Source organism: Staurois parvus, unplaced genomic scaffold, assembly GCF_062004578.1.
Source record: "Staurois parvus isolate SC_StPar_1 unplaced genomic scaffold, SC_StPar_1.0 ptg000025l, whole genome shotgun sequence".
Classification (NCBI taxonomy): domain Eukaryota; kingdom Metazoa; phylum Chordata; class Amphibia; order Anura; family Ranidae; genus Staurois; species Staurois parvus.
The window spans coordinates 20,133,549-20,147,048 of NW_028317821.1; the positions used below are offsets into that span (position 1 = coordinate 20,133,549).

General features: G+C 39.2%; 1 protein-coding gene across 8 annotated transcripts in view; it reads right to left on the minus strand.

Annotated features, from left to right (window-relative positions):
* Nucleotides 1-13,500, minus strand: part of PPFIA2 (PPFI scaffold protein A2) — a 455,338-nt gene that overhangs the window by 402,659 nt on the left and 39,179 nt on the right. For all 8 annotated transcript variants that reach the window (XM_089652248.1, XM_089652279.1, XM_089652271.1 and 5 more), the window contains exon 2: nucleotides 2,986-3,236. In XM_089652248.1, coding sequence (XP_089508374.1) covers nucleotides 2,986-3,234 — 249 coding nt within the window. In that variant the 5' untranslated portion in view covers nucleotides 3,235-3,236. The remainder of the gene's footprint in view (nucleotides 1-2,985; nucleotides 3,237-13,500) is intronic.

A 13,500-nucleotide genomic window follows, 5' to 3' on the forward strand; every position in this document is an offset into this window, starting at 1 on the left:
GCATATAAATTGCCATACAATTGTATAACTTTACAGCAATACAGCAGATAGCAACAAAAAGGATTAACAATAAGAAATATCAGAGACAATCCCAAATTTATAATGTGGGAAACTATTCCCATTTATTATTTCTAATACATACAGTCTCCTATACAACCAGAGGGCTCATCTGGACAGTAGATAAGCAATCTGTTCATTACAAGGTCTACTGGTGCTAATCCAGGAATATCCAACCAGGCCCCCCCAAACTTTATCAAACTTAGCAGGGCAACCCAGATGTTGATATATAACCTGTTCATATCGGAGGGTGACACCCATGTGATCAATCAACTCTTTGGGAGAAGCAGGGGAGGTACTCTTCCAGAGCCTTAAAAGAAGTCTACATGCCCTAGACACTGTTAATGAATGGGTTAACTTGTGAGCCACTGGAGTAAACAATTATAACAATTATTATTGTATTAGGTCGCAGGCTCCCTTGCTCACCCTCATATGATGTGTGCTAAATGGAAGATAGTAAATTATGGGTTGCCGCGCTCTAATAAAAGATCTTTATCCCACATTAGAACAAGATCCTAAACATATTCCAATTATATTATCTGCATGAACTTCCACTGTGAAAGTGCATATTAAATATTATTATGCCAAATCATTAAGTGTTTTGTAAATGATAATTCTATCATAAAGTTGTAACACCATAACAAAAAAAATAGTCCAATTGTGATCACAAAATAAAATACAAAATCATATCACCATAAATCTAAAAAAGTCCAACTGTGATATTAAGTTGTGTGTTGAAGTGACAAATATAAGTAATTATATATATCTGATGTGCAAATGTGCAGAATCAAACTGTGAATAGAGCTCAGCAGGTGTAAGATATCAATATACTCTCCTTCCAAGCAGCCTGTAGTTTTATAACTGGGATTCTGTAGAGAGGAAGTTGCTCTGTGAGCCTGTATGGGTACAGGAATCTCTCCCTCCTTATAGCGTTCCTCACTCCGGTTCTCTAAATGTCCTCATATGAACCATAGAGAAAAGAGAAAGATATATGGTGCCTTATGCAAGATATAAAAGCCTTTATTGTGCGTCCATAATGCACTCACATTAAAACCAATTAAAATGCGCTTTCATGCAAATAATCGCTGTGTGCGGTGCAGATCAGCCTCGTGCGTGTGCTGGCACACACTAACAATACTCGCCGTATCGATGAATAGATGCGTGGTGACGTCACTGCCCCTCCCCCATCGATTCATCTATTCATCGATACGGCGAGTACTGTTAGTGTGTGCCAGCACACGCACGAGGCTGATCTGCACCGCACACAGCGGTTATTTGCATGAAAGCGCAGGAGAGTATATTGATATCTTACACCTGCTGAACTCTATTCACAATTTGATTCTGCACATTTGCACATCGGATATATATAATTACTTATATTTGTCACTTCAACACACAACTTAATATCACAATTGGACTTTTTTAGATTTATGGTGATATGATTTTGTATTTTATTTTGTGATCACAATTGGACTTTTTTTTTTTATGGTGTTACAACTTCATGATAGTATTATCATTTACAAAACACTTATTGATTTGGCATAATAATATTTAATATGCACTTTCACAGTGGAAGTTCATGCAGATAATATAATTGGAATATGTTTAGGATCTTGTTCTAATGTGGGCTAAAGATCTTTTATTAGAGTGCAGCAACCCATAATTTACTATGCCCTAGACACTGCCTCCCTAGTGCATTCGCCACTATATCATCCTATATACATTTTTGGGTCTGACGCAACGGTAGCTTGAAATGCTTGACTGAGCGTAGTTATGACATTCTCCCAATATCTGTGTGAATGCATTGCACCTCAACGTGTGTGCAGTTACAAACGAGAACTGTGTGAACTGGATCTTTTGACAAAACAAGAATTCCTTCAGTGACATATTTGGTTTAGGTGATAGTGTTTAAAAACATTGTAAAACAATAGTAAACTAAAAAAAAAATAAAAAAAATCCCCTGCAAGGCAAAATTATAATGTGCTAGTATGCATCGCATACTAGCATATTATAAAATACTTACCTTAGAATGAAGCCCTCCAATGGTGCGCTGTCACCGCTGACAGGGCTTCCATTTTCCCCTGGTCTTCTGGCTGTCTGACTGGCCGAGCCACAATGACGTCAGCTCTGCGCATGCACGGGCCATGGCACAGTGCTCTGAAGGAACAGCATGGGTATGCCATTCCTTTAAAGCGCATGCGCTGGATGCCAAAAGTAGAAAATATCTCCTAAACAGTGCATGTTTAGGAGATACTGTATGCATTTTACCTACAGATAAGCTTTATTATATTACATTACCTGTAGGTAAAAATCACAAAGCGGACTTTACTACCGCTTTAAAGCAGAACTAATCTGCATCTGAACACCAAAAACTGAACTTTTTGATTCATTTTTAACATTCACTCACCCATCCATTCATGTCTCCATGCTTTTATTTGTTGAGAAATCACTTAAAAACATCTCCCTAGCATTTCTAGCCACAGCCATCCTGAGTAAGAGCATATGATTTATGCAGCATTTACTTACTGGAACCCATCTGCTCTTAGCTCAGGTATGCAGGCAGGAGGGTGTGCTTAGCTAATAAAACTTCTCCCCTCCTCCAGATGAAAGAACAAAAATGCCCATGAAGAGTCCTGAGATGTACAACATTATTTTGGCCTAGGCCAGAAACTAGGAAGCAACTGAATATATTAAAAAAAAGTTTAAAACAAGTAGATATAATATACCTTCCTATCTAATTACTAATGCTAACAGCAGAAAGATTAAAAACAAGTAATGTTAGCTGTAGGGAGTTTAGTTCTGCTTGAATATCAATGCCCATTATCCAATTGTTATTTAACTGTGCTTCATTGCATAGCTAACTATTTTAGAAAAAAGGAAGCAGACAGGAATGACTGTAAAACTGACAATAGATAATGAATAATGTACCTGGGGCAGTGCAGAATTTAGTTGACGCTGTAGTGAGTCTCGGTCATAGATAACATCTTGAAGCCGTTGCTGGGCCAAGCTGAGGCTCTCCTGAGTTTCCCGCAGTGTATCCAGCAGCCGATCACGCTCATCCAGCATATTCACCATGAGTTGTTCAAAGTGGGAGTCCGAGTCTGAGCCACTACTTTGGGACCCCCTTTGGCTCATAGGGGTGTCCTCGTTTATCGTTGGCATTACTTCACACATCATTGCTAGAAAAACAGAGAAATAATTACAAAAGATTATACACCAAAAAAAGACTCAAAGTTTTTCCGACAACTCAAAAAAGGTAAATTTAGGAGTTAAACACTAAACTGATAAAACATGTTTGAACAAATCAACCAATCTGAAAAAAAGAAAAAAAAAGTTTAGAAAATTAAAATAAAAAAGAGGAGCTAACTCAAAAGGCATGAAGATGAATCAATGGCTGTACAATATGTTACATGATGTCCTATACAGAAAAAATATATAAATCAGGCACTTGCACCGTTAAAGTCCCCCAGTTTGTCCCTTATACCATTTTAATTGTTTTCTTTACCCTGTACTTAAGAGTACCTAATGTAAAAAAATCTGTTACACAAATTATATGATAAAAAAATATGAAAACATCCCATCCCCACATATTTTGAAATTAAATCATGTAGAAGTCAAATACAAAACCTGGGGTATAACCACTTCCCATCCACTTTTTGCAGATCAATGATGCCCCATGCTGAAAATGTTTTCTAGATTCCACAGCTAGGAGTGGGCTGTTGGGAGACTGTGCTGTCACTGACAGTTCCCATTGTCCAGTAATGATCTGGAGCCAAGCAGAATGATTCATCATCAGGTTAAAACTATGTCAGCTATGACAGTTAGTCCTGGGCATTTTAATAATGCTGGTATCGTTAGCGGTGTAAAATCACGTTAAAAACATGAGTTTTTCAGTATTTTTTAGTGTTTTTGTATTAGCGTTTAGTGGTGCTTTGCCGCATTTCTTCATGTTTGCATTTTTATTGTTTCTTTGGGTCATAAAAAGTCCAAAAACACTGATGCACCGCGATTTATCGCATTTTACCACGTTTTGCAGCATTAGAGCATTTTTACAGCTAAAAAACTTCTCAAGATACCCACTAGTTCTGGGTTTTTTTACAGCCAAAAAACGCCCCTGCCAAAAAACGTTGATTACAGTCTATGTGTGCATGGACACATAGGATAACATGCAGGGGAGTTTATTAGCTGTAGAAAAAAATGTTCTCTAGTCATAAAGAAGTAAACATTCTCAAACTGCATAGGAACAGAACAATAGCAGAATGAGCAGAAATTCTGAAGCGATACTGTAACATTTAATACAACTTTTCTTTTTTGGGGGATTGAAAAGGTTTTTTTTAAAAAAAAAAAAAAACAGATCCTTCTCTTTGCACATCAGGAAGGGAAGAGAAGAAGCTCTAATCAATGCTGGGTTGGGAGAGCCATAGATTTACCATGGAAAAACTGCTTAAACCAATCAGAGAACCAGCTTTCTTTGCTTGAACCTATCATAGTTAAAGAATATGTAAACCCAACATTTCCTATTCCTAATATGTACTTGTTGTACCATGTACTTGTTAAAAAAAAGTATCCTGTTCTCTTTATATTGCTTCCCTATGTGTGAAATCTCTGGTGTTCCTGCCAGTCCCTCTGCTTTCCTATTAACAGCTGACAACACTAGGCATTAGAGCACAGTGTGGTCAGTTTTCTAGCTGGTAACTCACTGTGCTCTTCTCCAATAATCACACTTATGCTGATACCCCCTTCCCTGCACAGCCATTCATTAGGACACCATTGTATTGCTGTTTCTCTCCCCTTCCTCAGCTCTCTATGCAGCTGAGAATAGAGGGTATGTGATCACTTAAAAAAGGGGGGAAAAGGTATTTATAATGTTTTTTTTTATATCTATATACAAATGTTTTGCCATTTATTTCTATTTTAAACCGAATGGGATGTTTTACATAGACTTTAAACATTGTTGTAAATCTAAATCAAGTTTAGAAAATGTATTAGGAATTAGAAAGAATTGGAAATACTAATTTATATGACTAGCTTTAGTAATTTCGCCAATGATTAAATGTGTTTAAATGATGATACCTGGGAATCTATTTTACTCTTAATGGGTATTAGTGTATTAAGGTTACTTTAACACAGAGCTGCTCACAAATCCTGACCATGCCAAAGAACACAGAATATTATTACATAACCTTTATAGTAAAAGAAGTCATGGAAATCTATAGCAAAAACTGTGCTTTTGCCATTGCAAGGTAAATTTACTTCAAAAGACACCATGGATAGTCAATAGCCACTTTAATATTTATAGCAGAGTAGTAAAACAATGTAATCTAATAAAAAAGGTAGGTTTAAAGCACTACAAATGTATGCATAATTTACTGCCAACATTGCAAAAAGAACATACTTTATTACATTTAGACATTTATTAACTCATGGTTTTATCTTTCATATTCATAAAACATTTTGTTGTGTTTATAAGCATGTGGGGATTTCCAATTCACTTGATTATGTCTGGCCATCATTTTCTGATTGTTCTCATTAACAATGCATTTAAGTAGAAGGAACTGTTACTCATTGAATGTTTGTTTTGTTAGTGTTGTTTTCTGTAAATTTTAGGGACTGTAGTCCATGGAAATCTGAGGAGGTCATCAGCTTCTGACTTGGAAAATCAAAAGCAGAAAAAAAGTGCACAAATCACTCACAGAACCAGCAGAGCAACAGATTATTATAGTGCTTCTCAGCAGTATGCACCCTTCCAGCAGAAGGATAAGCATTAGCACCTAGACAGAGTGAGGAGACCATCTACAAATGTAACATGTTAACATGTACTTTACCAATATACTTTCTAATGGACTTTTGTCTGTGATTGGGTAATCAGCGTTACCAGCTGCTTTGGTGAGCTGGTTACTTGTATACTGGTTATATAAAGTATGCAATGGGAATGTGGAGAGCAAAATTTGTCTTGATAAACTATCAAGCATGGCACAAACAGACTCAGTACCTCTTCAAAGGTCCCTAGTACCCTTATTCCCTGCCTTCCACTAGACACTCTACTGGCCCTTTAAATAGTCATGTTTATGGACTGAGTTAACAAGTGATTAGAAGCCCTCTTTAGGGTTCTATTTTTTTTTGTGTCCACCGTGCAATCAGCGGTTGCCTCTGGCTCATAGCCCTCTGACAGACCTTAGCTGGCCCGAGACCATAGATCTATCTTAACAGGCCCCCTGTTCACCAGCACCTGAAGCTTTTACCTGTGCCCTTATGCTACTGAATAAACAGCTTGACAAATACTCTTCGCCCGATATCCAGTATGAGCTTTCTCTTTGTTCATATGGAGAGGATCCTTTTGCTCAAATGCTGGTCTCCCTGTGGAACTCCCATGCAAGAAACACCTTAAGCAGCTGCTCTTTGAGGGTGAACTCTTGTTTGATCCTTCCTTTCACAAGTATATGAAGAAGATTACAGGGAGGCAAGATTACTCCCCTCCTCAAGGAAAAGAAGGTTTGCACTCCTGCAGGTAGAGCTTCTATTCCTGTGACTAAGAAAAAAACCTTTTGTCCCTCTCAGGCCTCTAGGTCCATGGACATGGACCTCTAAGCCAGCCAATCTGGCTCCAAGTCTTCTCAATAATGGGGTGCTCTTACTTGTCAGTTTGGGGGAATCTCTGTTATCCTTTTTTTCCTTCTTGCCAAGGAAATCTCCAATATTTGGGTCCAGTGATCTTTCCAGGGGCTGAAAACTGGAATCCTAAACTAAAATTTGCTTCCTTTTCCACAAACACAGACAGACTGTTCAGCAGCTCCTCTCTCAGTGGGTAAATGCTCTGAATCCAAATGAGGTAAGCTATCAGGGTTTCGAATCAAACTGAATCAAACTTTTCACAGTTCCCAAGGCATGTGGGGTCATTCAGCAAATTTTAAATCTGAAAACTTTCAGCTTTTTGCTGAGGGTTCAAAAGTTACGCACAGAACAGGAAGAATTGGTCAGAGCCTACCATCTTCTTGGATATTTTATGATCTCAGTGTACATCCAGGCGCAGAGGCGGACTAACAACTCATGGGGCCCCCGGGCAATAAGGGATCATGGGGCCCCTGTGTCCTCACCCACACCCAAAAAAGCCTATGAAAAAGCCAATGAAAGGTACTAGGGGCATCTCATGGGGCCCCCTACTGACCCTGGGCCCTCGGGCAGTGCCCAAGTGCTCGAATGGTCAGTCCACCCCTGTCCAGGATGTTTACTTGCACAGTCCCCATTTTATTACCTTACTAATGCTATTTGTGTTTTCCTGTGGGTGCTCACCTTTACCTGTATGTCATCCTCCCTTTGGCCTATGCACAACCCCATGGGTGTTCACTAAGGTGCTTGCTGCAGTCCTAGCTCTATTCTGGAGGGACACATGTTGTGGGTTATCTGTATTATTTCCTACTAAAGGGCCAGTTCTCCCTAACCATATCTGTCATTGTCCAGCAGACAGTGCAGACTCTGCAGAGATGTGGTTGAATGTCACAAGAGCCAACACATAGATTGGAGTATCTGGTTTTGATACTGGATGTGGCCCTGTTCAGGACCTTTCTGCCCTGGGATAAATTCCTGGCCCTCCACACATGCTCAGCCCTTGACCACAGGGTTGGCCATCAATTCATGCCAGCATGAAGGTCTTGGGCCTGGCAGTAGCCTCCTTTGTGGCAGTGGCATGCACTTAGTTTCACTCTAAACTGTTGCAACTCAACATTCTGGCTGCTTGGGACAAACAGACTTGGTCCTTGGACATGGAGAGGATCCTTTTGCTCAAATACTGATCTCCCCATGGAACTCCCATGCAAGAAACACCTTGCATGGGAGTCAGGTAAGTCCAAAGACATGCAAAGTTCTCACACTAGATGCCAGCCTCTCAGGCTAGGGCTGAGTTTTGGATGCCCTAATGTTGCAAGGGACCTGGTCATCAGTGGAAGCTCATTAACATTCAAGAACTCAGGGGTGTTGTTACCCAACAAGAATCTTGTCAAAGAATGCCACATCTATGTCAACCATCAAACAGGCACCAGAAGTCATGTCACACAGTGGGAAGCAGACTTGATCTTAACTGTTTGTTTCAGCCCTTCAGAGGCTACCCTTTGAACCTATAATGGATATCTTCTTTTCTGATGTCATTCTCATGGCTATTACCTCTGTATGGAGGATCTCTGAGAGTTAGTGGCCTTAACGTGTGAAAAGCCCTTCCTGGTGTTACACTAAGATAAGGTTGCCCTGAGACCTGGAGCCTGTTTTCTCCCTAGGTGGTTTCCTTCTTCAACCCCACCCAGGATATTGTCCTTCCCTCTTTATGTTCTGCCCCAAAGCATCCCAAGAAAATTCCTTTCCATTGACTCAATGTACTACTCTCAGTAAGAGTCTACCTCTCGGCTATAACCTCCTTTCGGCAATCAGACTCAATCTATGGTGTCCGTTTATGACACACAGAATAGCTGCGATTCAGAGGATCACAGCTATTCTCTGGTCATTCACAGTTTATAACACCCAGGAGAATATGTTCAGCCCTTCTCTGGAGATCTGTGTTCTCCCTCCAGATTCTCCAGCCCAGAGCTGGAGAATCGGAGGGACCGAAAACTAAGCAGAGATAATTTACCTCTGCTTAGTAAACTGATCTTTTACTGTAATCTCGCGAGATTATAGTAAAATCAGCCGTTTTCCAGAGTTTGTAGACCGTTCTCCAGCGTTTGGAGATCGCTCTCCCTTCGTTCGGAGAACTGCTTCATAAACTGCATTCACAGGAGAACTGTGTTCTCCGAGAATGCCGGAGAACTGAGCAGCGATCTATTAGCGCTGGTTCATAAACGGACACCTTTGTCCCGCCTGAAGGTTTCTGCAGGGGCTCCTCACTTTTTGCTTCACCATTGCTAGGTGGAGATCTCAAATCATCATTCGAGTCTATAATCTAAATGATAGGGTTCCTTCTTTCCATGCTAAAGTGAATTCTACCAGACCCTTAAGTATTTCATGGGCTTTTTCATCATCAGACATCTGTTTCTCAGATTTGCAAGACTGCCACCTGGTCTTCAGTTTACACAATTGTTACATTTTACCTGGTGGATGTTAAGACTTCCTCTGATGTCAGTTTAAAGTGTAACATGTTACAAGCTGCTTCCTTAGTTGTATGTATGGTAGAACAGTAAGTGCCCATTCACATATATGTGGATTGGATGTGGTTTGAACCTGTGAAAAAACATTGCTCCCTATGGTGCCTGTTCACATATGTCCAGTGGACTGGTAGTGCGGATTCAGTGTGGTTTTAAAAAGAGTCATGTCCGATTTCTAAGCAGTGCTGTCCGGTTCAGGTGCAGATTACAGGCTATTGACTTCTATGGGAACCATTTCTAAACAGCATAAGTGTAAACAAGATAAGATACTGAGCTAATCCTGTCCTGAACCTGACTTGAACCTGACATGAACCTGTGAACAGCTACTGTATCAATTAGCTGTGAAACCTAAACTTCAATCCACATCGCACATGTGTGAATCAGCTCTAAATATCCTGACCATGTTTTCATGCTTTATGTATTAAACTGTAAACTTTTACTGTTTGGTTATTTGCACTATCAAAGCAGGTGTATGCAGTAAAATGAAGATGCAGTACACACAGACCACGGGTTCCTAATCATGGGTATCCATACAGCTAAGGTAACGAAATGAGAAGGGTATACAATTGTATCCCTGAAGATTTTAAAACCACTGAAACATGATTTTCTGCATAAATAAACTGTGGAGAAATGAAATAGATATGTCAGATGACAGACACAGGTCACAGGTCCTAAAGACTCCAGTGGTGGCATATTGATGTCATGAAGAGGGTGGTGCAGGGCTTCAAATGTTGCCTGGAGATGGACTATCAAGTGTTTCTAACGCCAAAACTTTACTGTTCTTATTTTGGATAGAGTAGGAAAGGGTTAAACCCATTTCAGATTTTTTTTTTTTCCAATTGTGGCCAATTCAAGAGATTTCCCTTCAGTTCTGTAGACATAACAGAAAGTGAAAAAATCTTTTCAAAGCAAGGTAAATCTCCTTTAGACAGTTGTTGCCTGCAAAAGTGCCCTTTGGAAGATTTCCCCCTATGTCTCGCCAGGACAAACAGAGTGGATACATCTTCTCATTGGGAGACACAGACAGCAATGAAAGCATGGCTGGGGTTCTAACCCATCACCACTCTTTCCAAAACCAACAATAGGTTTTTCCTTTAGTTATATTTCAAAGTAAATCTAAACCCTAACTAGACAACATTTATTTCCCTAAAGAACTGTATGTCAATTACTATGTTTTTGTCTGTCTTAGAAAATACTGTTTTTAACAGTTTTTCCTTTATCTTTTAACTAATTTCTGTCCACAAGTTGGACCATGCTAGGCAATAGTTTGCATTACCATTTCCAACCAATATCTATCACCTTTGTTAATCAAGCTTTTCAGCCAAGTATGGGGAGCTTGGATTTTCTTCAAACTTGATCTCAGGAGGGCATACAATTTAGTATGGATCTGTGGGGGGGATGAATAGCTACTTCTTTTCTGCCAGAAAATACCTTCACATGCTGAAAAACCTGAATAATTTCTATGGTACCTTCACATATCACAATCGGAGACTGGAGGAAAGTACAGGAATAGCCTTCATTGGCCTTATCAGTCTGAGCAGCCCCATCACAATTCCTTACCTAAAACCCTTACATTTTCTTCCATTAATCACAGCATCTTGTAGTGACATTTTCAAGGATACAGTACCTCCTCCATATCTTATTTTGTCTTGTGAGGATTGTGAGCATTTGAAAATGCTTTCTGATCCTAATGACCTTCATAATAACCATTAGAAGTCAAGATTAAATAATTGGGTAAAAGGCTTTAGTTTCCCCCTATTTTCCTTTTTTATTACTAAACAATATCACCAGATACATACAGAGCACATTTTGAACATACATACATTTCAGATTTAGCAATCCCGTTGTTATTTTCCTTGTAGGCTCACAATGTTACTTGTATATGTATCATATGAGTAGAGTTGACTGCTATCATCTTGAAGACAGGTATGCTTCTTGACAGCAAATAAAAAATTCCTCCCTAATATCTTATGAGTGTCACGCAACAGAAGAAACCTAGACATCATTCCATATGACATTTATGTTTCCCAGAACCATTACCTCTTCACAAAAAATCCAGCTAACAGGTCTTTCTAGTGCAGCTATTCTACGTGCAACACAAGTTTTATTTCAACATGGCAACACATACAGGTGAATACAAATATGCAAGCTGATAATTTAATAGAGTACAATTATAGAATAACTATTGTATACCTAAATAATAATAATAATGTTTCCAAACCTCTACAATAAAAATATTCCACGGACTGGAATAAATTAGATTTTACAATCTTTGTATTTTTCGACTAGTGGGGCCTTTTTAAATTTGGAGGGAAAAAAATGGAAAGTGGCTCAAATTAAAAAGTAATAGAATAATTATTAGATGAATTTCTAACAAACAACACCTTCACATGTAAGTGGCCTCTGGCATTTGCAAGTTCATACTGTAGACATGCAATTCTAGCATCTCAAGTTCAGTACAACAATATGTATGGTATATAGCTGGCAAAGGGAACACAGAGGTTGTAGTTCACTAAGAGGGACACAGGTTGAGGACCATTTAAATGTACCTATTATTCTTTACTTTGCCTTTTTCTTAGGTTCTTTGCCTTAGTGTACGTTATTATAGTTTGAGATTCAAATGATGACACAAACGTCTCTAGGCTAGTCGTGACCTTTGAAGCCAAGTCAACAGTCTGAAAGTGCATACAACACTGACATTTTAATTGGGCTTTGAGCTACTCATAGCTTATTCTTCATAGTGAATCCATTGTCACACAGTTCACAGACATTTTCTCCTCCTACATGCTGGCACATTGTTGAGTGTATGAAGGACAAGTGCAGTAAACATAGTCATTGAAAACTTTACATTTTCAAATGCAAGCAGGCTGAGCTGAGCTTAAATGCATTGGAAGCTGGCTAAGTGTTCTCAGCAACAAGTTATTAACGCAGCTCAGAGCTTTCGATCTTTATTCTCTGACATCCAATCAGACAACACTGGGTGAGAAAGGAAAAAAAAAAAAATATATATATATATATATACAGTATATACATACACTGTATGTAAAGTATGTAACGTATACATACAGTATGTATATATGTATATATTTATACCTGACCCATTGAGGCATGGGCTCAACCAGATCTCTGAAGGTATGCTGTAGTATCTGGTACCAAGCTGTAAGTAGCAGATACTTCCCATACTGCATTCTGTTGCCATCTATTTCCCAGGTAAGTGACATACCCTGCCATCCACATGATGTAAAGGAAAACATGATTTATCAGACCAGGCAACTTTCTTCCATTGCACCGTGATCTAGTTGAGGCTTCACAGCCACATACGCGATGCATTGTGTGCTCTGCCACATTTCTATAGGAATAAGCACAATTTTGAGCTACTGTGGCTCTTCTATTGGATCAAACTACACAGGCCAGCCTTCGCTCCCTATGTACACCAATGAGCCTTGCCTGGCTATAACTCTGTCATTGGTTCACCAGTTTTCCTTCCTTGGACCACTTTTGGTAGGTAGGTCCTGGCCACTGTAGGCTGGGAATATCCCACAAGAGTTGCATTTTTGGAGTTGATCTGACCCAGTCATTTAGCCATTAAAATGTGTCCCTTGTGAGAGTCTCTCCAGTCCTTTTCCCTTTTTCTGCCTCAGGGACATATCAACTTCAGGGACAACATACTCACTTGCCTAATATATCTCATCCAGTTTCGGATGCAATTGTAACAAGGTTCTCAATGGTATTCACTTTACTTGTCAATGGTCATAATGCCAATAAGCACCTATTTAATTCAGCATAATAAACTTTAGCAGCGGACTGGGTGGAAAAGCTGAAGTGGTATTTTAATGTGATAAACTTCAGATGTTGCAATATGGTCATGGTATTTTAGTGATCGGCTAAAGCAACAATATTGTTGAGTAGGCGTATAACTATAACAAGTTTTTTTTTAATATCCAACACATAGTATAGTGGTTTTTAAAAAGAACTGCATACAAAACAATGCAATGGTAACTATATGAATGAATACTTAAACATACTGTATTTTATTTTCAATCCAGAGGTTGGAAGATCCAAACTGGACTCTTGGCAGAAAAAAAAATAGACTCCATCAAATTACAGAATGTTTCATGAAACCTAAACTCCAGGCAAGCAACTAAATGCACATTTTAAAAACATATATGGTAGATATTTTTCTTGCTGAAGCATCTCTATTTTTGTACATCCAATCCTGAGATTCATGCAGCCCTGCCACACAGCACAGACGGACTGGTGACCTGACTTTTCTCTGCTGCAATTAGGATACAAGTAAGGTCAACTCCCCATCTCC